At 44.1% G+C, this 24735-nt stretch overlaps 1 protein-coding gene across 6 annotated transcripts; it reads right to left on the bottom strand.

The window, feature by feature from the left end:
• Positions 1-712: 712 nt before the first annotated feature.
• On the bottom strand, positions 713-24295 carry LOC308318876 (BAR/IMD domain-containing adapter protein 2). 6 transcript variants are annotated; one of them, XM_080768586.1, is made up of 17 exons: positions 24081-24295; positions 19936-20079; positions 19120-19195; positions 18795-18881; positions 17365-17426; positions 16501-16572; positions 15967-16104; positions 13339-13491; positions 12044-12232; positions 10879-11284; positions 10275-10509; positions 9486-9670; positions 8808-9006; positions 6823-6888; positions 5365-5629; positions 4646-4686; positions 713-3939 (listed from the first exon to the last, which is right to left on the bottom strand). In XM_080768586.1, exons 2-17 carry the CDS (start codon positions 19981-19983, stop codon positions 3867-3869), a joined length of 2295 nt encoding a protein of 764 aa, XP_080624712.1. In that variant the 5' UTR covers positions 19984-20079; positions 24081-24295; the 3' UTR covers positions 713-3866. The 6 variants fall into 6 exon arrangements, with proteins under 6 accessions (XP_080624712.1, XP_080624711.1, XP_080624710.1 ...); XM_080768585.1 differs by having other exon boundaries at positions 24117-24295; XM_080768584.1 differs by lacking the exon at positions 24081-24295 and adding an exon at positions 23793-23909.
• Positions 24296-24735: the final 440 nt, after the last annotated feature.

Here is a 24735-nt window from a genome sequence, read left to right as displayed (position 1 = left end):
TATTTTATGGCTCCCGGTTGGATCATATATATTCACAAAATCTGGATTGGTTAGAGTAAAACCTTCTAGACTAGAGTGAACACCATGCTTCTTTTGACTCTCACCAGGCAACTCAGAATCATCTTTGTCACATCAAAGGCGTACAGGTGTAAAAGTGGGTGGAATGTGTTTTGTGCAAGGCTTTAAATGATGGGTCCATAAAGCCCTAACCACACCAACGGGTCAAGACGGTTTTAGCGTTGTACCTGCGGTGAGATATGTCTTGTTGCACGACGTTGACCCTAGTGATTCAACACATGGAATTCAATGGCCCAAACAAACCACACCGAAGGGTCAAGACGGTTTTAGCGTTAACTCCTTGCAACTGTTTTGACCCAAGGAGTTGCATGGTGACCCTTTGGTGTGGTTAGGGCTTTAGGTTCCATTTGCAAACTTTCACCGAGTTAAATGAACACAGTATTTTAGTGCAGTGTAAACCAAGAAAATCCACTTATGCAATGTAACTATATACTAGTAATAACTATATACTAGTATAGATACCTGAACTTGAAGTAGTTTATTTGCCATTAAAGAGACGGACAATATTGCTCATGGAAGGCCCCGAAAGTAATAACTGATTGCTGAGTTTCTTTCCCAAAAATATAATAATTAGTAACAGTGGAGACCTGGTTGTTCTTTCCTTTATAGAATATTTATTTAAAGACAAGTCGGTATTCAATATTCCATGTGAGGAATATCCTTCCTAACAGTATTCTGCATGTAATAATGGCTTCAATAATCACCAGAAATTTCTTTAGATTCAACAAAAGTACAGCTAGTTTACATTGCTATACATTTTGACAGACTCAAAGAACACTGTAGAAATTAGTGTGCAGTGTTAAATCAATATTTTACCTCAGAACATTTTCACTTTTTCTAAGATCAAGCCTCTGAGTCCCAGATTTACCACCTCAAAAACTAGTCCCAATGTAATATCTAATTCTCTTTTAAATATATATTTTTTATCCCACGATTTTGTAACCCATTTTTCACCCCTGTGTCAATCATCTAATGTGATCCTGGGCTCTACACACCCTCCGCCAACCTGGGGAGAGCAACGGACTTGAACTCATGCTTCCTTCATGCTTGAGTGTCCAAGTTGCTCCTTTACACCTGACAGGGGGGAGTTTCCCTGGTTGGACGTAGCGTGTGGAAGGAACACGTTATTCCAACCAGTTCCTTTCCCCTCCATCAGACGCCCGGCTGGCCAGGGGGAGGCAGTTTAGAGGCCAGGATTACTGCATTACTGCAATATCTAATTCTCTGTCCAAGTATGTTTCATGTTTAGTGAGGGGGTTGTGTGTGTGTGTGTGTGTGTGGTGGGGGGAGGGGGTCTTTTAAATAATGTTATCCACATTAAACTCAGTTAATGGTCATAAACCTTTGGTCATTCATATTTGTCAAAATATGAAAATAGATCTACAAGATCACAACGCATGTGAGCTTACAGATCGGCTATTTTCATTTGTTGTACAAATGAGTAGGCTGTTTTATTTATTTCTTTACAAATCGAATCGTGTGTGCGCGTGCGTGCGTGCCTCTGGGTGCCTGGGGAGACGTATTGCTCCTTAACTACAGGGCTGAGTGCTGAAAGGTGAAAATGTTCTCAAAACGCAAGGCCACTTTAAAGAAGGCAAATCAAAGTTATACAGTCATGTTTATAAGCACTTTTTTAACAAACATAAATCAGCATTATCTCTATGATTTTGCTATAACCATTAACGTTGACATAAGTCATTTAGGTACTGTTAGAAGATCTACCAGTAACATTACCACAGAACGCTGGTGGGCGATCTGTTTAATATAACATCTTCGCAAAAGAAAAAGATAAATCAAATCATAGATCATGTTGCAAGACAGCTTGGACGCCAGACATGGCAATCAGGACAGAATAAACCATCTCAGTTCACAATGACAATTCAAATGGTTAAATGACTACAGAGCTAATACTGTACAGAAAATAAACACTACTGTGGCTATCTCTAGTTTACCGTAAACACTTGCTTAGACGCCGTTCAACTTCCAAAAACACTCCCTTCGTCACTTTCAAAGTTACATTCCTCCGCTTAAAACACAATCCCGATGTCAGTCTTGGCTTTCACGTCTCTCTCTAGAAAGATGCTGTGCAGTTGGATTTGGAAAATGTGCAACTACATTCAGCTAGATGTTGTCTTATCTTTTTATTTATTTATCCGGGACTGAAGATAAATCAAGGTGGCTCAAAACCCAAAGCCTAGGTGCTGCATTCCCTCATTCTTTACACGTTATACCCTCAACCAAATACCCCTTTCTAAAACATGTCTCTTGTTTATAATAAAAAACACTCTCTCAACTGTCATTTATCAAGGTAAACCCCCAGATTAAGCTTCCGTTCTGTGGAGATCTTTGAGCTCTTTTCCTTGTAGCATTTGCTCCACTTGCAGCAAAGGGAATGTTGAGGGTCTCACTCTTTTTAACTTTGTAAAATTACAATATACAAAGTTTCAATTATTTCTCTGATCTACTAAAGGGTAGAATTTGTTTTTTTGCACTTGATCTTCAAAGATCAATTAAACGTTAATCAGCTTTATTTAATGCGCCGATATCTGTCAGATCTATTGTGTGAATTAAAATTATGTTTCATCTTGTTTACACTCCTAAAAGATAGACTGATATGCAACAGTTGACATTCACTAAAGCTTAACATTAAGATGAATTTATCTTATTAACTGGATTTTTTTAGGTATCATATTATTCAAAAATCTATCATGTATTTTAACTGCGTATATACTGGTGAAGTGAAAATTACATGTTCATACAAGTGAACATCACATAATACATGTTATAGAACATATAGACAGCAATCAACCTAATTTTAAATAGAAACAATTTGTACAATATTTAAAATTCAAAATGAAATTAGCATATTTCATGTTCCTCTGCCACCTCTGTTGAATTTGGAACCATGACATTACAACAAACTATTTGACTATTCTAAGCAAACAAAACAAGAAAAACAAACATTTACTCTAAAGGAGGAACCTGTCCTTTTCCTTGTTACTTCATAGTGGTGAATTTAAATTTGACCACAAATGAACAACCTGCCATCAGGAGCCAGTCCCTAAATGGGTTGAACTAAAAAATAATAATGCTTTGTCGATATTGGCACAAAGACAAACAAAATAAACTAAATACAGATTATATGAAAGGGAGAAAAATAAATGCTTCTATCCCAGTTTGAGGGTTCATAATGTGGGGCCTCAATTAGACAATTAAACTGTTGGGGGAAGAAAAAAGTGTTATATTTAGTTGTTTGTGAGCTAGCTATGTTGACAGTTAATTCTGTAAGTGACCTACTCACTATCAACATACTACATTACACTTGTGTTTTATACTTTATCCATATCTCTCCCCACGTCATTCCAAGGCATTTTTCCAACATTATAGTAGTTTGTATCGCTACATTTTAAATATTTCAAAACTTCTCTGCAACAATCAAGCCAGCAAGAAGAAGAAAAAGACTAAACCCTATAACTGTGACATCACATCACTTAGATCAATCATGGAAGACAGAACAGCAGTACACTATGGTAATTTCCATGTCTGAATATGTTCCTGTCTACAAGTACATTCAGACACACATACGTCAAATTGTCAACTTGTTGAATCCGTGTACTTTTAAAGGTTTTAGTGAATCATTTAAAATATTACGCCAAATAATCAAAATAAACCAAATGCTACCTTCAGGAATAATGTTCAAAATATACTCTAATCATATTTCATTTTTCACATGGGTTGAGTGTGTGTGTGTGTGTGTGTGTGTGTGTGTGTGTGTGTGTGGACTCTGTTTACTCAATGATGGGAGCTGAGCGATCGTTGGTGACCGTTTTTCTGAGTCTGACGTGGGCAAATGGATTGGTCCTAAAGGGAGGAGATGATGAAAGTACAATCAAAAATATATTATCTGCAATAATATCCACAAGTATGATGTAAGAATAATGACATATGACAGTCGTTTTTGAATGATGGGAAGCATCATTACAAAGACGGAAATATCTACCGTTTGAAGAAAACCACACGCGTGTGAAGTGAGGGGCGCTCTTATCATCGTTCATCGTCCATTAATTGTCAATGGGGATATATTTGTGTAGGACAAAAATAGCCGATTTGTTCGTCCACATATAACGTAAATTCTCCATTCATTGTTTGTGTAAGACAGAAATCGACACTATAGCCGAATATACTGTAGCTCACTATAGCGCCCCTCAAAAAGAAAACATATTGAACTACTTGGTTATATCCTATATACTTAGTTGACCAGGGTCCCCTGGGGCTCTATACTTGGTCCCTCTTTTTTCCCCTCTAGTCTACACTCTTCACCACGAAGCGCTGATCTACAAGTTCACAAGTTCAGCTTATAGAGCTCAATCATTATGACTACACTACATTAAATAAAGAACACAAGTGTCTACTGATGCCTCAGACTGATCTTATAACCTTTGTGCGCCAAACACCTAACTATATTTTTGAGGATGACATCGTGAGTTATTAAAAAAAAAAAAAAATGTCAAGGAGCCCGATTTTATAACAACAATCATAAATATAGATCCTTCACATATATATTTACCTGGTTGGGGAGGGTGGTGGGGAGGCCAAATCGGAGGAGAGCTGGAATGCAGAGGGAGGTAGAAAACAATGAGCACCTTGACAAACAGAACCTTCTAAACCAGTGGTTTTCAACCAGTGGACCTTGATCCGTATCAGGTGGTCCCCATAGCTGAATGATGTAGAGTTGGTAACCAAATGTTAAACACCTGCATTACTTCATTTACACAAGAACAGAAGACTACACAATTAGAGAATGTAGAATAATTGTTATTTTGATCGTTTGCATGTTGCATGTTGTCCTATGGTACCAACATCAATACAGCATGGAATTGTGTACAATAACAAAAAAATCACACCCGTGTGAACTGAGTGGTGCAACTCCCCCCCCCCCCCCCCCCCCCTCTCGTCTCTCTCATATTAGCAGGCAACAGTGCAGCACTAATACTATCTCTCTCTCTGTTTCTGGCACAACAGCGCCCCTACTGGTACTCCTACTGGTGCTCATTAACGTCACATAGGTGAACACATAGGTGAACAACACATAGGTGAACACGGACATTGCTGTTCCTTGGAGTGGTTGCACCACTCCAATATTACACATTTTGGGTCTGAGAGGCTAAATCTCATTAATGGTGGTCTGTTGGCCCATATGCCAAATAAATAGACCTTTGATATGAAAAGGGTTGAAAACCACTGTTCCAAACTTCCGTCATGACAATTAAAGCACTTCCAATATACCTCTTGCATTAGCATGGACAGAGAGGGCCTGCTGGGCGGCTTCATCCACTCCACCCCCCCGGCCTGGCCCTTCCCGAGAGGCCTGAGGCTGATCTGGTTGGTGTCGGCCATGCTGTAGGGGCGCGGGCGGAAGGTGCTGACCCTCGGCGGAGGAAGGGAGCGCTCCTCTTCGGACTCCGGGGTCAGGGCTGGGAGTCCCCCTCCGGACCCCAGCTTGTCCAGCTGACCCGTACTGGTGCTGTTAGCCTTGGACAGCAGCAGGGAGCTGTTACGGAAGGGCAGGGAAAAGAAAACACGTTAATCCTTTTATTACCGTGATCTAGCATTCTCAGCCTAAAGGCATAATTCTCGTGGAGACCAAAATGATGTAATTGCCAAGGGAAAACAAATCTATTCCCTTGACAAAAGTTCTTTTCAGCAATTCTTGCACCTTGAACATTTTCAAGGCGCAAAGCTGAACATCACCTCAAATTACACCAATGCGAAACATCGTGTGTCAACGGTCAGAAAGTCAAGGTAGTCTGTTCGAGAAACAATGTGGCCCAGACTTTAAGCTCCACAGTCAAAGATCTGGCTTCAGAGACTTGGACACGGAGGTGTTTCTGCTGTTTTTCTCTGTTTTCTCTGGAAGCCTCCAAAGTGTCTCCGTGTCCTTATTTTGAGGGGCAGGAAATGGAGAGACCACAATTCCATGTCGAAGTGGTAAGCGCTGTTGCTGTTGGAGAGCGGAGGAAGTCCTTGGAGACGGGGTGGTGAAAGATGTGGACTTAAGAGAGCGGAAAGGTGGAGATCATGGAAAATAATAACTACGTATCATTCCATAATCTGTGAGCGGAGCAGCCAATACCGTGTAATGTCTCCGAATGCCGTGAATATCGAGTAGATCAAAGCGTGGAAAACGGGATCGAAGCCACGATGATTTCAACATGACGCCAATTCAGATATCATACACAGCACTCTTTAACCCATTCTGACCTGAGATCAGATTCATACGAGGTTTCCACTGGACACACACTGGTCTGATGAACCCATTCTGACCTGAGATCACATTCTAAAAATGTCAGTCGTTCTTCGATTTTTCAAAAATAGCAGACCTACAAGCTCGTAGCGCGCCACTCGGTGGCGCGCTATGAGCTTGTAGATCTGCTATTTTTCAATAGCTAAAGCATAACATGATGCTAACACCAAAACGGGTTCCCGGTCAGAATGGGTTAATAAAACTCTCTGTATGTGTCTCTCTAAATATGTCACATTTCTATACATTTCTTAGATATTTCAGTGTTTCTCACTTCTATGTTTTAGTGTTTTTAACCACTTAAATCCCCAGCATCCGTATTGTGGGGAAAGCTTCCACATAGAAATAGCAAAGATCGACAACCTTACAAGGTGTGGACTCACGGCGCATTGTAAGCACTACAGTATATTTTTAACAGGTTTCGGTATTATGGTGTGACTGACCTGCTGCTGAGGTTGTCATGGTTACTGGCGTGTGCTTGAGTGTAGGAGAAAGGGAACCAGCCTTTCCTGTTGACGATGGAGAGAGAAGTTACAGTTCATATCATGACCGACAAACAATCAAAAGAGAAAGGCATAACGTACATAACGACTACTTTCATATACTGTAAGCAATAGGTAAAATCACATGTTCCACCCCACACACTGCTAACTCCCATAAGCACGGCCAGCACTGCTTTAGGCCAGTGGTTTTCAACCAGTGGTCCAGGGACCACCTGTGGTCCTTGGAGGAATTCCAGGTGGTCCCCAGCTAAATGATGGTAACCAAATGGACCCTTAAATTATCGTTGAACATCAGCATTACTTCATTTACAAGAAGACTACACAATTAGATGAATGTAGAAGAATTTCTATTTTGATCAACGTTTGCCTGTGATCTCTCTTATGGTACCAACAACACAGCATGGAATTGTGGACACAATCTTATCCACGGTAACAAAATTCTTTAGTTTTGGGGTCTGAGAGTCTTAGTTAGTTGCTGCGAGAGTGAGGTCTAGCCAACACCAACTCGGGATTCCTGGATCGCTGCCCTATAATTTCCTATCCAACATCAGGTTCTTGAGCTCTGCAGTGTTGTCAGCCAAGCTGTCGCGCCACAGCACGTCTACATGGTGGTATGCTTCTTTCCCCTCCTGGTAGGTCCCCATAGAGGTCCACATTTCATGATGCGGTCCGTCCATGTGACACCTAGTGCCATTCGTAGCATTCTTGTGTAGACTCCATCCAGGGCTTTTTCCTGTTTTACTGTGAGGGTCCATGTCTCGACCCCATACAGCAGTACTGACTCCACAGTAGCTATGGCCTCTTACGGTCTTCTCCCATATCTGATTTCCATTCTCTCCTCAACCCCGTGCAAGGCTTTCCAGGCAAGTGCTCTCCGAACCTTCAGATCCTGAGAGTCTGAGAGTCTACAGTAAATCTGAGTCTAAATCTCATCAAATGGGGGTCCGTGGCTCAAATGCCCAATACATAATGGGCCTCGATGTGAAAAGGGTTGAAAGCCCACTGCTTTAGGCCACTACTCTAACTGATTAGCAGAGATGACTAGCATCTGTGAAAAGCTTTTAGGTCAACCATTCACTGTGATGCGTACACGTTTGAGGCCTTTTTACTTTACTGTAGTATTTACAATTGTCGATTTTTTTTTTCTTCTACTCCACTACATCCCAGAGGCAAATATTTTCTTTTTCTTTTATATATCTTTTACTTCACTACAATTATTTGAAAACTTTAGTTGCTAGTTACTTTGTAGATTCTGATTACTATTACAAAACATACATTAACCACTTCAACCCTATACATTTGGGCCATTGTGAGCTTGTAAATGTGCCATTTTCAAAAGAATTTTATACATTTCATTATAGATTTGAAAACTTGTGAAACGGCTCTCTGCACAACGAGCACTTTCTACTTGTGGTACTTGACGTACATTTTGATTCCAATTCTTTTGTACCTTTTACTCAGGTAACTTTTGAATTCCCGTCTTTCACTTGTGACAGAGCATTTCTATGTTGCAGTAGTGACACACATTTTAGTACTTTTTGAGTGGTGCAACCACTCCAAGGAACAGCAATGTCCATGACTCTGTGTCCATTGAGGGCTTATGGTAGGGAAAATAGCCAATAAGGGGTTTTTGCACAAAAAAACACCTGGACCTCTTTGGTGGGGACGTAACAACTACAAAGAAAGGTAAGAAAGATAAGAAAGCATTCTAGCATGGAATTCTCCTTTAATGAGCACGAGTATGACTATTAGTACCACTGTTGTGCCAGAAACAGAGAGAGATAGTTCTGTAATGTTGCCTTCTAATGAGAAAGAGAGAGAGAGAGAGAGAGAGAGAGAGAGAGTGGAGGGTGGGGGGGGGGGGAGTTGCACCACTCAGTTCACACAGGTGTGATTCTTTCCTTTATATTGACAGTGATACATACCGCCCGGTCCGCTCGTGCTGACCATAATGCCAGCCGTCTCGTGGCTCCGAGATGAGGAGGGTTATGCCGTCGCCGGGCAGGAAGTGAAGCAAGCACGCGCCGCTGACCGCCCCGCCGTCCGCCGCCGAGGGGGTGTGAGCGAACACGGCCTCCACGCGGGTCGGCCCGGTCAGGGGCAACATCCTCGGGAGACTGGAGCCTATAGAGTGAGAGGGTGATGAGGACGTTTATCTTAGGAGATAGAGTGTGTGTGTGTGTGTGTGTGTGTGTGTGTGTGTGTGTGTGTGTGTGTGTGTGTGTGTGTGTGTGTGTGTGCATGTGTGCGTGCATTTATATAGCGTCTTTATCCAAGGCGCTTTCCATAGATTGTTACTGTCATTGTCATTACATTCACCCATTCATACACCGATGGCGGAAGGAAGCGTAAGGCACCGACCTGCTCATCGGGCGCAATTAGGGGTTCAGAGTCTTGCTCAAGGACACTTCGATACAAACTCAGGGGGAGCCCGTGGGATCGAACTGGGAGCCTTCCGGCTGACCCCCCAACCGGCAACTCTACCCCTGAGCCACTGCCACCCCGCTATGTGTAAAAGAACCTGCAATATCACAAACGACCGGCATGCTTCTCATTCTGAAGACAACAGGCCAGAGCAGACGATGGTGGTCAACGTAACGTACCCCCGAAGCCGCCCATCCTCATCTCGCTGCCCGGTCTCCTGGGCAGCGGCAGCGTGGCTGTGGCGTACATCTCCGCCGCCTTCATCAGCAAGGGGTTGAGGGACGGAGGAGACCCCGCGGCGGACCCCAGCCCCCCGCCGGCCTGCTGGTGCTGGTGCATCAGCTGCTGCACCGGCGTCATGGCCCTGGATAAGGGACAATTAGCAAAAATGTGTGACAAATCTGCAAAACAAAAGCTTACCACTATAGCTTTCTTCACAAGTGTGTTCATAAAAGGCGTCTACTGTCAACCTATCAATTTGTTCTCATTTGTTTCCCTTGGGAAACTTTGTGACAGCTGCTGAAAGTTGGGGTACCATTAACAACCTATATAAGGCAAAACTTTAAGCCATTTTGGGTGGGAACCCCGTTTGGTGTTTTAAGCATTGTTATTTGTTATACTTTAGCCATTGAAAAATAGCAGATCTACGAGCTTGTAGGTCTGCTATTTTTGAAAAATCGTGAAAATGTAGTGAAAATCTTTGAATATATATTCTTTCAGAGCAAACGTTTTTAACTCAAATCTTTGCTTCTGGGGGGGGGGGGGGTCACTGGAACAACATATTTTCAGATGAGGGGCGGCGGCCAAATACAGATAATGAAATGAAATATTGAGAACCACTCAATGAGTCATTTGTTTTATTTCGACGTCAGGCAAGTAATGTGACATGTCAAACTATGGCGGTTTCATGATTCTGAATCCATTGCAAGCATTTCGTTTTTTTGCATATTTGCCACACATTTAGCTACCTGGAGAGAGGGGCGCTGTGGGGCAGCGGCGGGCTGTGCGGCGGGGCGCTGTGCGAGATGGACAGCGTGACGGCCTGGGTGCCGTGCCCCGGGCTGGCCTGGCTGAGGGACAGCACGGTGGACGGGATGAGGCAGGGGGACATGTTGGAGGTGCCGGTGGCCAGGAGGAAAGGGCTCTGGTGGTGGTTGGAGGCGGAGGTGGATGTGGATGTACCGGGCAGGGCTGCTGCTGCTGCTGTCACATTTTTAAGTTGATTAGTTTTCACACAAATAGTTGCGATTAAGGATTTAAATTGTGTTTTTGAATGCTGAACATTGGAACATTATGAATAAAGAATGGCATTTCCGTTTGCCTGGTAATAAAAAAATAAATGCACGGGGCAGATATGACAAATAACTGAAATATACAAAGAAAGGACTGACATATTCATTATTTTAATACTTAAAAACAGGTTTTAAAAAATAGCTGATCAACAAGCTTATATACAACCGCGTTGTAAGCTTGTATATCAGCTATTTCAGCAATTTCTTTTTTTAAATGTATGAACACAAAATAATTTGACGGTTTTATGTAATGATAATTGTGTCAGGGCCAAGTATATACCGGGGCTGGAGCCGGTGATGGTGGTGCCGCCAGCAGCACTGCTCTCCGCCAGCAGGCCGGCAGAGGCGCTCAGAGGTGTGCTGGTGTGTTGGGGGGAAGAAGCGCTGGCCGAGCCACCGCTGCTGTTGCTGTTGATGCTGCCTCCGGCCGCAGCAGTAGCACCAGCTGCTGCTGCTCCTCCGTCGTCTCCTCCAGCAGAGGTGGTGGTGGCGGTGGCGGCGCCCAGTGAGTGGAAGGCGGTGGTGGAGGTGGCGGTGTGAGGGGAGCCCTGCAGGGCAGGCGGGGAGGAGGAGCGGTCACTGGGCGCGGCAGAGGACGAGGGCAGCGGGCGTGGCAGTTGCTGCTGCTGGGAGCGGCTGGAATCTCCTCCGTTCAAAAGCGGTGGGACCTCCTGAACCGACGGCTTCTGAGAGAGAGAGAGAACATGAACATGAACATTTAGGAAGACAAACAGACAAAACATGGTAACTTCTAACTTTAGTAGATGGTGTAGTAGTGGTTAAGCTACATCTACCTATCCCGGTCGATCTACATTTTTAGGGTCAGATTCCACCAGAATTCTCTGCACCTCTGCTCCACCGCCTCGACCCCTCTCAGCTGTCACACAGCTGAGAGCGCGTGCACATTTGTGTCGCTCACAGAATGCAGCCGGTGACGGTATGTGCACATTGTGCAGTGCACAGTTGCCGTGTTCAAATGTAATGATATCAGCAATATTCACATAACTCACTTGGTACATTTTGATGCCAATACGTTTGTACTTCTTTGAGCACTTTTTTTCCACCACCACTGAACAACTCCCATCATCATGGTAACCTCGCGTCACCAGGCTTTCCACCTCGGAGGAAAGCCTGGTCGGGAGCGGATGATATCGTCATGTTGTAGTCATTGTTTCGTAGTCGTCAGGCCAGAACCATCAATCTGTTACTTCCTTTCATTCAAACCGGAAGAATAACTATAAAAGCGTGACTCGTTCTCTCGTAGCCTGCTGCTTTTATTGGGGGAAAAAATCGGTTTGAGGGAAAGGAAGTTGCATATTGATGGTTCCTGCCTGATGACTACAAAACAATGACTACACAACATGATGTAACGATATCATCCGCTCTCGACGGGTTCATATACCCGACAAAGGAATGCTGCCCAGGCTATCGTCAATTGGTCTCACCTGCTCTGCCTGGGCGGAGCCCACCAGCTTGGTGTGTCGGAGGACCTCGGCCATCCCAGCAGCCCCGGCGGCGGCGGCGCACTGAGGGGCGGTGTGGCGCAGCAGGTTGAGGGCGCGCTCCGGGAGCTTGGTGGGCTGAGAGCACGACTGCTGCCAGGACGACAGCTTCTGGGACAGGAGCTCTTTCACCTGGGACCACGTTTAATATAGCATTAACATTGCAAACAAAAAGGTAGGAGCGCACACCGAGAGTTAAGGAGACAAACTTTAAAATAGAAAGGAGAGGTCGCACAACTCGTAGTCCTGATGCCAAAAATACTTGTATTGTTACCGACGGTTCGACAAACAAGTTGCCTTGAAGAAGGCTTTTACTTGTAATGTTACCGACGTTTCGACAAACAAGTTGCCTTGAAGAAGGCTTTTACTTGTAATGTTACCGACGTTTCGACAAACAAGTTGCCTTGAAGAAGGCAACTTGTTTGTCAAAACGTTGGTAACAATAAAAGTATTTGTACTAGGAGTTGTGCGACCTCTCCTTTCTATTTTAATAGCATTAACATTAACAGACAAGGTTCTGGACAACTCAATCTGGGAACGCATCAGCAAAAAAAAAGGAAAAACAGTGCCCTCTGCCGTTTGTTTCCTTTGAATTTGTGGAATTTTGGAGCCCAATAAAATGTGGATAACATGATGTTGGTAACCGCCTGGTCCGCCCTCAGCCCTCCACTTCCTGTGGGGCGCCTGTGTTTCCATTCCCACCATCAACAATGTATACACGTTCTGTATGTGCCCCTTGCCGACAGATTCAGTAGCACAGCTTCGGAATCTGTTCTTGAGAGACGGGACGTCGGAAATTATAGCATCATATTTCCGGTACAGGGAAGGGTTTCGGATTGTCATTGTAATAATTGTTATCCCACGATTTTAACGATTTTGACGTTATCTAATGTTATCCTGGACTCGATCTACACACCCTCTGCCAACCTGGGGAGAGCAACGGACTTGAACTCATGCTTCCTTCATGCCTGAGTGTCCAAGTCGCTCCTTTACACCTGACAGAGGGGAGTTTCCCTGGTTGGACGTAGCGCGTGGAAGGAACACGTTATTCCAACCAGTTCCTTTCCCCTCCATCAGGCGCCCCGGCTGGCCAGGGGGAGGCAGTTTAGAGACCAGGAATACTGCATGTTTTTTTTGAGGGTACCTATACCCTAGGGGAGAACATGCATTGTCAGCGCGTATGGCATGCGTACATTTGACGATTATTACACAAGCCATGTTTTGTTGACGTGTCTCACCTTGCAGTGGTAGTTCGTTAGAAGCTTGGTGACGGAACACTGTCTGTCTACCAGGAAACAGTATCTCCTCCGCTCCTCGGTCAGCGCAGACTTGTAACCCACGGCAACGAGTGTGTCCAGTTCGCCTTGGCGACGACTCATCAACTCCACAAACTGAGAGAAAGAGTTGGACACGTGTCAGAATCAGTACAAACGACATGCGTACACTTTAAGCACATACATACATGTGCACACACGGGCATCAGTGTGCGCAGTCTGTTCACACAAACATGCATAGGGCATTAAGCAACTAGTCGACTAGTAAATCCACTAGTCGACCTTGTTGGTACTAGTTGACTAGTTGATAAGAACAAAAAAAAGTCTGAAAAAATAAATCCCGATTTTGTAGGCCTCAAGATCAGGTAAATTATAGTTATAGTCACCAATGTACACAGTTTTTAAATGTACAAATATTTATTTTGGCCTTTGTTTTTTACATAGTAGTTACTAGTTAAGCAACTAGTCGACTGGTCGACTGTAAACTAGGCAACTAGTCAACTAGTAAAAATGACTAGAAGTGAATGCCCTGTTACACACGAACTGTACAGTAACACACAGAAAGATACATAGAGTAGCACATGCAAAACTTCAGCTTGCCCGGCATTGGCGGGCCGGGGTTACTGCGTTTTCAGGGGTGAGTGCATTGGCCTGCATGGTTACTGCGTGGGTATGGTAACATAGGTTCTCCCTCTCCCTCCCGCCCTCACTACCTCTCTCTCTCACTGATAGAGAAACTATTGCCTAACTGCGCTGATTTACGCCAACGTCAGGGACCTCCATTTTGGTCATATAAATGGGCTGGGCCCCATGCAGCCCATAGGGCTAGACACTAGACAGACAGACAAACTCACACACAGCTTGAACTTTAAAGAACACATACATTCCAACACGAGAAAAACACATGAACGTCTACACACAAACGTACAGTATGCACATTACGTGCACGCACGCACACACACGCACACGCACACACACACACACACACACACACTTTATAAATACATGCACACACAAGTACATTCATACATTACTTTAACACTTAATTGTAAGGACAGAAAGGAACAGAGAGGAAGTAGTGAGTGACGTCACGTCCTGTCTGCTGAGCAATGATAACAAAATCCAAATCACCAAATATTGTCCCTCGACCTCCCCTGACCTTTTCCTTCCCTTGTTTTCTCCTCCCGTTTAATTCCCCATTCGTTCCCTCCACATGGCTCTTAACCAGCCTCCCTGTTTAATTCCCCATTCGTTCCCTCCACATGGCTCTTAACCAGCCTCCCTGCTACCGTCCTGGTTTCTCAAGCAAAGAAAAATACTAAGTTACTTGTTCTCCGCGGAGATCAGCTGAGTCAGATTGCACCGTTATTAGCAAACGGTCCCACAAACACACACACGCACGCACACGCGCGCACACACACACACACACACACACACACACACACACACACACACACAACTCTACCTTTTAATCCCCATAATGCTGGAGTAAAGCTGGTTATCCGGGCTGCATAAAAGAGGGTCCAAGTGTGTGAAGGATTATCAGTGCTTCAGTTCTCTACTCTTAAATAAAAGAGGTCACCGCGTGCCCTTGTCACCCATAGAGCTCAGTGAAAAATGCAGCCATTGCATGGTCATCGGCACTCACACTTGTCCACCCGGCCCATGCGAGTGCTGACATTTCTACAGATGAACTGTAGGGGAAATTACACTTGTTGTGTAATTACTGTTATTTATGTGTTTATGTGTTAGTTCTTATTGTATTCAAACAAACAAAAAGGTAGGAGCGCACACCAGTAGTGGGGAGGTGCTGACCGCAGGAGATATAACTTTGACTTAGAAAGGAAAGAGGCCGCACAGCTCGTAGTCACGATGCCATAAAAAAAGAAAATCCAAAATATGTTTTATTGCATCGTGACTACGAACTTAGTCAAAGTTCTTATTGTATTACCATAATGTTGGGTAAAACATTTTTTACATTTTTTTTAAATAAAAGTGGGGCGCTGTTATCATACGTCATCATCTTCATTCTCAACCAATGGCACATCTCCCACCCAATCACGCCGGCCTATCACAATTTGCGTCTTCAATGTTTGCGTTTACACACTTTTGTCTTCAATGTTTGTGTTTACACAAACACTCAAAGCTGGGCATAGGAGGGGCTATAGCGCCCCTCAAAAGAGGCTTTTTTCCGAGAGACAAAATGATCAGAAGAAAGTGTTGGTCAGGTGTATAGCTCATTTTGGGGGCGGGAACCCCTTTTGGTGTTTTAAGCATTATGTTGTACTTTAGCTATTGAAGATATACCTGCTATTTTAGAAAAATCGTGAAAATGTGGCGCAAATCTTCGAATAATATATTCTTTCAGATCGAACGTTTTTAACTCAAATCTTTGCTTCTGGGGGGGGGTCCCTGGAACAACATATTTCAGATGGGGGTCGGAGGCCAAATACATATAATTGTTGGGGTCCTTGACGTGAAAAAGGTTGAGAACCACTGACATAGAAAGAGAGGTTTTTTCAGAAAACTGTCGTGATTTAGAAGCCATTTTGTAGAACGGAGCTCAGGTCTAAATGGGACAGGCTTCGTTACCTGCATCTCTCGGTCTCCATACTTGTTGGGGTGGCGGCTGCCCTGGCTCTTCCTGCGCAGCTTCTTCAGCTGAGACTGGCAGCGCTCGATGGACTCCGTCTTAGACTTCCGCTCGCTCTGGTACTTTTTTAACGTGGCCTGAAACAACAAACAAAAAGTGATGTATATACAGTGCATATCGTTGCTGTCGGGAGGAAACCTCATAACTCCAGGAGCAGGCCTTCGTCAGTTGTGAAAATGTTGACACTGACGAAAGGCCTGCGCGCCGAAACGCGTTTGTCTGTCTGGCATGACTGCTGCTGCGGAGCACTATCATTATTAAACAAGGACTCTTACTCGACTGAGAGTGCAGATTTTATTCATTTTCTATTATGTTCTCTTTGAATCTGCACCCAGCACACGCCTGGAACTTTATAAGACTGTCTGAGTAGAGCGGGCCTTTTCCCTTGAAGTGAACTGTTAATTTATTAAGTCCCAACCCCATCTGTCTTCCTATTGGTTGACCTTTAACAGTTGCTTTGCAGCTCAACTTACTGTAAGGTATTTGATGTCCAAATCCAACTTCTGCTCCAGCTGGGCCAGCAGCTCAGAATGAAACAGCTTCAACTGTTGAGGGGAATGATCCAACTTATGTTTTTAAACATGTATTTATTGCTTTACATCTAACTCCCCGCACCCTCGGTCCCAACATACAACATATACAGACATTGTATTAATGCCCTACTTCGTTGTATAGCAGTGTCACACAAAAATAGCCCACAATACGGAGTTTGTGGATCTGCAATTGTTAAGAATTGTTACCGGTATTTAAAATAAGAAATTGGATCCACACTGCACCAGCGATGATATACAACACACCAGAACTTTTATATCGTTTAAATATATAGCAAATATCAGCACTTAAACCCTAATAGAGCAGTCCCGCCCCCTACCAGGGCCCAGTAAATGATTCTCAGTTTATTTTCCTCATAGACATTTCAAAAATTATTTATTTAAAGATGTTTACGCCGCGGACAAAGCCAACTCTTGTCGTGACAAATCATGACAACAAACACATTTTTTTGGGCCGAACAAATAATTAGAAAGAAGAAAAAAACTGCACTTTTTTGTTGTTTTTCTTCTTTGTGATTATTTGTTTGGTCCAAAATATTGTGTTTGTTGTCACGAGTTGTCACGACTCGAGTTTGTCCACTTTGTCCACGGCGTAACCGTCTTTAAATAAATACCTTTTGAAATGTCTATGGGGAAAAATGCATTGGGAATAATTTCCTGGGCCTGGCGTCGTCATGAAAGGGGGTGGGACTGCGACGCTCTATAGCCTATGAACACTTCCTGTAATATCTGATGCGACAACCTATACTGGCTGGCTCTTGAACAAAGTGTTTTCAACACACTCACCACATCTTCCAGTTGCACCTGTATCTGTCTGTGGACCTCGGCCATCTGAAACAGGGTGTCTCCTGGAGGGAGACGGACAGAGGCGTTCAGGACACAAAGGAGACGTTTTATGAAACACGGGAGTGTGGAAGCAGAAATAGCCTGGCTGCTGCTGCTGCTGCTTGTCATTCCTGACAACCTCCAGAAGCTGTTATACAGTAGCTGTCTGACGGAAAGTTAATTTATGGAAACTGAGAGTTGTGTTTGGGCATCGTTTTAACCCATTTTGGGCAGGAACATCTTTTGGTGTTTTAAAAGCATTATGTTATACTTTAGCTATTGAAAAATAGCAGATCTACAAGCTCATAGCTCGGCACCGAGTGACGCAGCGAAGCGGACGCACGCTTGGTGAGGTCACCGACCGCGTTGAGCAAAACCGATACAATGCGACAAATATGCTGTGAATCTTTGCATCTGCCCAGTTTGTCACCTACCCCTTCACATTCAATAGATCCCGTGATTTTTTTGTGGCCAGGTGTAATTTACTGGGGTCTAGTTGACTCTAGTAGGACTATAGTAAATAATAATAAAGAAATCACCGTAAAAGTTTGTAAAACAAATACGATGAGAAAAAGATATTTAGCCACTTTTTAAAAAAATCATATTTTCACATTTACATCACATTATATAGGCTACCGGCTAGAGTGGCAAAGTGAGTTTAACATTGTTTAAGATCTTTTTTGATAGCTTTTTTGATCGTTTTTGTAGAATATTTTTTGAAATATTACTTCCCCCCCCCCCCATTTTGAAACCTTCACCTATACAATGACATGCCCACATGTGCACCAGGTTGACAGTGGTTGAATCAGTGAATATGCTGTACAAGTTATGCCCCCATCATGTACGCGGTCATCTCTCATCAGATAAGTGAACGTGTTATTGCACTGTGTGAGGCTGCATGGTCCCGTCCCCCCCCCCCCCCACACACACCCCCGCCCCTGGGTATCTGGATGTCAGCTCAGCTGTGAGTCTGTTACTGTGTCTCTCCCCTCCTCGCCTCCCTCCCACCCTCAACGCAGCACAGCACAGTGGTCTGTGGTGAGTGACCCCCTCCCCTCCCCTCCCGCCTGCCTCCCCCACTGTTTTCAGCATTACAATGAGATCATGTGGTGTTGTTAATCTCTCAACAATGACTCTACTCACTACCTCTCTCCCTTTCGAGTTCTCTCTCTCTCTCTCTCTGTGTAGTGTTCCTCATGCCGTCTCAACCCCATCAAACCGCTCACCGCTTAAATTTGTTGTACGAGTAGTAGTACAGTTTCAACCTCCCAAATGTAATTTAGGCTTTACTCTTCACACCTTTGGGGTTTCGGCCCATAACTCCAAACTCTAATTTCTCTCTCTTTCTCTCTCTCTCTCTCTCTCTCTCTCCCCCCCGCCCACACACTCACCCAGCTCTTTGGAACCCTGGCTGTCACTGGCAAGTTCTCCCAGTTTCACCAGAGCGTCAAAGTATCCCTTGGCAGCAACTGTCACTCCTGAGGAAGATACAACAGCACGCTTTAGCAAACTGCTACTGCATGGTTTGACAATCCCCAATCACCCCATTATCCATCCTGACATGCTAAGGTTTGGACTTGTGGGTCGTTTGATGTTGCACATATTGCTACATTGTGTTATCAAATAATTGTATCAAAAAAAATGGTATTCTTAAAAATAGTCGTACAAATTAACGTTTTCCCGATGTTTCTCCTCTTATTAATGAGGTTCACGAACCTGTCAGGGCTCTCTCATAGTTCTTTCCCATCGTCACAAAGTTCTTCAGACTGGGGTTGAACTGGTCCAAGATGCCCTGTGTGGAAGAGCACAAACATACAGCATGTTTCATGGAGGCCAAATTGGATGGCGGTCTGGAGAATGTGTAGCCAACCGGGGACATCACTTCCAATAGGAGCACAAAATTGGGGCACTCGCCTCGCTACGTTCATACACAGATGTCATTGTTTGGAGGCAAACAGGAGGGACAACAAAGTTAGACAGACATACTGTACAGTATATAGACTGACAAAACAGGCAGACAAACAAAAAGACTGACAAAAAGTCTCTCACTCACACACACACACACACACACACACACACACACACACACACACACACACACAGTAAAGCCTGATGTATATGTAGTTTTGCGCCAGTGTTGTGTGCCAAAAATAGCTGAAGCTTGGTGAGACTGGACTAGAGATGAGCTCTTTTTGGTGGGCGCCCCTGTGCTTGCCCGTTTTTTCCTCCTCGAAATGTTCCACACTTGTAATATATGCTAGGCTCAGACTGTTTGTATTCTTTTTGGAAAAATATAAAAAGATACTCCCATGGAAAGGCTATATTATTTTACTTATAAAGAATTGAGTAAATTTAGGTTTGTAAGGTTTTGCCCACTCAAATGGTACCTCGTCAGATAATCCCTATACAGCCAACTTCCGTGAACCGACTTCACTGACTGTAGTAGCCTTTTCATACATTATACTTGTGGTGGAAAGTTCCGGGAGGAAAACAGAAAAGGGGTGAGTTGTCCTGTTTATGCGTTTATCCTACCTTATAGACATTTTCCGTCATCTTGTTCACCTCTTCGGTGCGAGACATGATTGGTTCCTAATGTACAGCCGTCGGTATGTGTCGTTTTGTCTTCTCCACCTGCTGCCCACCGCGACCCTAGGCTTTATGACAAGCAGCAATCCCCTGAAAACAGCAAAAAGATACAAAGTATAAATACAGTGGCCCTCTCCATCGTCAAAGTTGCCCACCCCTGGGTTACATGCATGCCATGAGTATCAGACTAGTTGCATCAAATTACATTCTAGCACTAATATGTAAGCCTGTCATTGCCAATGTCATGTCATTTTGGTTAAGGCAGCTAGGCGCTGCCTTATTGTGCCAAGCCATGGCGATGCACAATAACAGGTGGTCATGTGAACCCAAAACATGCTAGGAACATTGTATTGTATGACCTTGGGGACGTAGGTAATAAAGTGTAGGTATGCTCCCAAATCAAATCTATAATTGCAGTTGTGGATCAATGTGGATCAAATAATAGGGGGAACATTTGACTTAATTGTGTTATACAAGATGCGGCGCGTGTCTCACTGCCAGTGCCATTCTGTGACCTCATCCTATGAATGAAACATCACCATCACCATCACACACACACACACACACACACACACACACACACACACTAGTGTAATCACATCCACATGGCCTTGCTTGCAGGCACAAACACACACCGATGATGTCCGAGTGATTGAAAGAGCCCTGTGTGTGTAGCAAGAGGCAGTGCAGGAGCTTAAAGTCAAGTGCCATGAGGCCTTTACACAACAGACATTTTGACAGGTAAATGCAGCAGAAGGGAATGACATTAATTGTGTTTCGTTTACCGTGTGCCAGCATGGACATCACTTGTAGCCCTAATGAATGCCGTGTTTACCGTTTACCAGTCAAAATGAAGGCTAAATTTGTTGCATCTCAACACCCTTCAGTTGAAATGCGTCATGTCTGCCGACGAGCATCCCTTGTCGAAGGGGTTGTTTGACAACGCTTTTAGGAATCCGTGACCAGATCGCAACAAGGTATTAAATACAGTCTAGGTTGCACGGATCCGGTTCCTCGCTGGTGCTTTACAATAATGTAGAAGATTATCTGTAAAATGCCAGTGTTTTAAAATAAACACTGTGGAGCAGAGCTGTGTGGGTGTGCGGACTTCTCTTCTTTTCTACAGATGGCAACAAGGACCAGCCAGACTGGTGTTATTATGCTTGCACTGAAGTCAGCAATGTTATTGTCCCCGGCTTTGTCCTTACTTCACGTCTCGCTTGCCAGTTCCACCACTATCACTTCGCAGCATTAAGGCAACCCAAATATTTCTCTCTGTGTCCCGTGTCCGAGAAGTTGTACCATTTCAGATAAGAACAATGGGCCTTTCCAATCCAGGGTCCCGACTGTCAGGACACTGAACAAACACGGGGACAGGCGTGCTTCCTTGGCAGAGGGGACGATCAAGGCAAAGCGCTTCATGAGGCCAAACGAATTCCTCTGCTTGGATTAGGTGGCCAAAAGGCTCAGTCAACCCAACTTTCCTTTGCACAGCCCTCCTTTGTTATCACAGACAGATTACAGGGGGAAAACTTTGACCCATATCAAGTTATGTTATATGACAAAACAAAACATTTCCAGACTCCTGTTCATTATAGCCACCGTTTAGTCGTGCAGTGAAAGAGGACGTTCAATTCGATGCGCAGGCCGGGCCTACAGTAGCGGCAGTTCAAATGAATGGTGGTCGGCGCCGTACGCCGTATACAGTAAGCCATCAGTCATATTTTAATTGTTTGTTCACAGATGAAAAGGGTATCTTTGAAAGACAAAGAAGAGGTCCCGCACACCGCCTAAAAAATGTTGCTCTTTATTAGGTGGACGTTTCGGTCGCTTAGACCTTCATCAGGACAGACAATGTCCTGAGAGATTGTCTGTCCTGATCCAAGCGACCGAAACGTTGCAGGACCTCTTCTTTGTCTTTCAAAGATACCCTTTTCATTATATGCTCTATATTGCACCTACATATCACCAGCCTTTGGAGGTGTGCATCGGCCTTTTACTACAACAATTGTTTGTTCGCCAACATTCCCAGCAGCCAGTAGCAAACAGGGGTCATCAGCTGCTCCAGGAACTTGACATACATGGAACAATATCTGCCACCAATCACCAATTCAAGGCCGAGGAGATACTGGATTTGATCTTGATCAAAAGGAACCAAAAACACAGAGTGGCAAAGCTTCAGTTATAGTGAATATAGTTTCAGACGACTTCCTCATCACACTGTCAGGAAATCCTAAATGGACTGCCAGTCCATTGGCTGGGGCAGTACCTCTTTCCCAATCACGTTAATCCATTTACTTAACGGACGTGTTGATCAAATGTTATTTCCTCATTGTCTTAGTTGGTTTGGCTTGTGGTTATGTGATCAAAAACATCTGGTTTTCAACCTATATAGGAGGCTGCGTCAACAAAGGAACGCCGTCAGTGATCAACTGGTTAGCGGTCAATAACTACATTACCGAAGCCAGTGCTTCTCAAACCTTTTCATGTCAAGGACCCCCAAAATGATATGTATTTGGCGTAGACCCCCCCCCCCCCCCCCCCCCATCTAATCTCAAAAATGTTTTGTGCCAGGGAAAAGATTTATTATTTATTGGTTATTAAAAAAAAATATTTGCACAAATGTTCAAGATTTTTCAAAAATCTACAAGCTCATGAGCTTATATGCTAATTTTTAATTAACCAATTTTGCTGGGGACCCCCCTGGTACAGCCCCCCTCCCCCAAAAAGGCCCCCTGAGGGTCCCCGGACCCCACTTTGAGAACCAAATATCTAAGCAAACTGAGTCCATTTCTATAGCAAAGAACAAGAACCTGGAGTAATTATTATTGTATTGAAATCAAGTTGTAATCTTTGTGGATGTGACGATAGTGCAACATGTAAAAAGATAAAGGTTATAGTATATGTTCCGTTATAGGGTGCTATAGTATGGTCCTCTTTCTGCCAAAAGATGAAAGATTCACATTCATTTGAAACCTGTAACACAAACTCTGGCTGAATAAATGCTTGCGTGAAAGTATAACTCGCAGTGGAATACTATTCTAGGCTACAGTTATTAGCTATTGACTGAATAGTAACACTGTAAGGAATAATGTGGTTAAAGGTTTTACATATTGGGCAATGAATCTCAGCTGACTAGGCTACCTTTCAATGGGGACATTGTGGAATGAATCTCCACAACGTTGCTGTTGTCAGAGTTGCAGAGAAGGATAATACAGATCTGTCATATATATGGTCTAATAAATAAAGATCTGTCATAATTATATTGTCTAATAAAACATCAAATGAGGGGGGGGGGGGTTTGATTGATACAAATAGGTGACCATTGAATTAAGTAGGCTATACTCAGTGGATGGTAAAGTCTGTTTGGGGGGGAAAAACTATGGCGTTTTTTTATTTATATATATATACAGTATATTTGAAGAATTGCTCTCTGAAAATAACTACCGGTAAGCAAAAAGAGGCATGACTGAAAGATTTTCAACATGGCTCAATCTCCTGAAAATAATTCAGGCTGCTGGGTAAAGTCATTCGAATTACTGAAGCTTGTAGCAAGTAAACTAAAATGAAATAGTGAAACATTAACATAATGCCAGAGACCTGCTTATTTCAGCGAATGTTAGCCACAATAGCCTAAACAAATGGCTTGTTCACACAAGCCACAGGGTAACGGTTTTATATGTTAAAACGTGGGCAGTTCTCTGTCGCTGTCCGAAACCTGTTGATCTCAAACAATTTCGCTTCATAAAATGGAACAAGTTGATGGGGGGGGGGGGCACACACACAAAAAAGCGGCTACATACCTTTTCTGTGCTCATTATTGTCGGAAAGCAAAATACCTCCTCCGTGCCTTATGAGACTGAGAGTGTTTAATGAACAGTAAAAAACACCCCTTCTTTTCTGTCAAAATACTTTCCCGACCCCTTTATTCGTTAGTGGGGGTTGTTTCATTCGCCCCTGCACTAAATCTCAACCCCCCTCCTCTGCAATGCCCCTCTCCCTCTCTGCATACCCTCGGACACCCCCCCCCCCCCTCTCTCTCTCTCTCTCACACACACTTTCTCCCACACACACACACACACTCTACTCACAGGAATCGGGGTCAGATATTTGGTGCCGTTCAGTACCTCTCCTCATAATTGAGCCGATTATCAGCAGCATGGCTCCAAACGCGCACGGCAAGACCAGCTAGGAGGACCTTAAGGCAACAGGGAGAGAAATAATTTAACCACCATCCATATCGGTCCCTCGGAGCTCAGAGCTATCAGAACCGACGCTGAAAACCCTCAGGGCCCGTTCAGTTCTCTCCCGCAACCAACCAACCAACCACCCACCAAACACACACACGCTCTCTCTCTCTACTCTCTTTGCCCCCTGACAGACAATGTACTCTCTCTTTCACACTCCTCTCTCTCCCTCTCTCCCTCACTCGGGCAGAATAACAATGAGGTAACGGGGAGCCCGGCTGAATAGACGCCAGGGGGTAGAATAATGACTTGAACTTTTTCCTTTTTTTCCCCTTTTTTCATTTATTTTTCGTTTTTAGACCAAGACAGGAGCGGAATGCGGACCCGGTCCGGATCCCGCGCAAGTTCGCAACTCAGAACAGCCTAGAAAGACACTGACACACACACTGTGTAAGTTACACGGCTGACGGCCATAATAATCACGCCGCCGGCCGGCCGGCCTCTCTCCTCTCCTGCAGCAGCACGCATTCCTCCCGATTCGTTCTCAAAAGAATGTCAC

The sequence above is a fragment of the Protomyctophum bolini genome (assembly GCF_963924005.1).
Source record: "Protomyctophum bolini genome assembly, chromosome: 7".
NCBI lineage: Eukaryota > Metazoa > Chordata > Actinopteri > Myctophiformes > Myctophidae > Protomyctophum > Protomyctophum bolini.
Note: the sequence above shows the minus strand (reverse complement) of the source record. Positions and strands in the feature narration are given on the sequence as shown.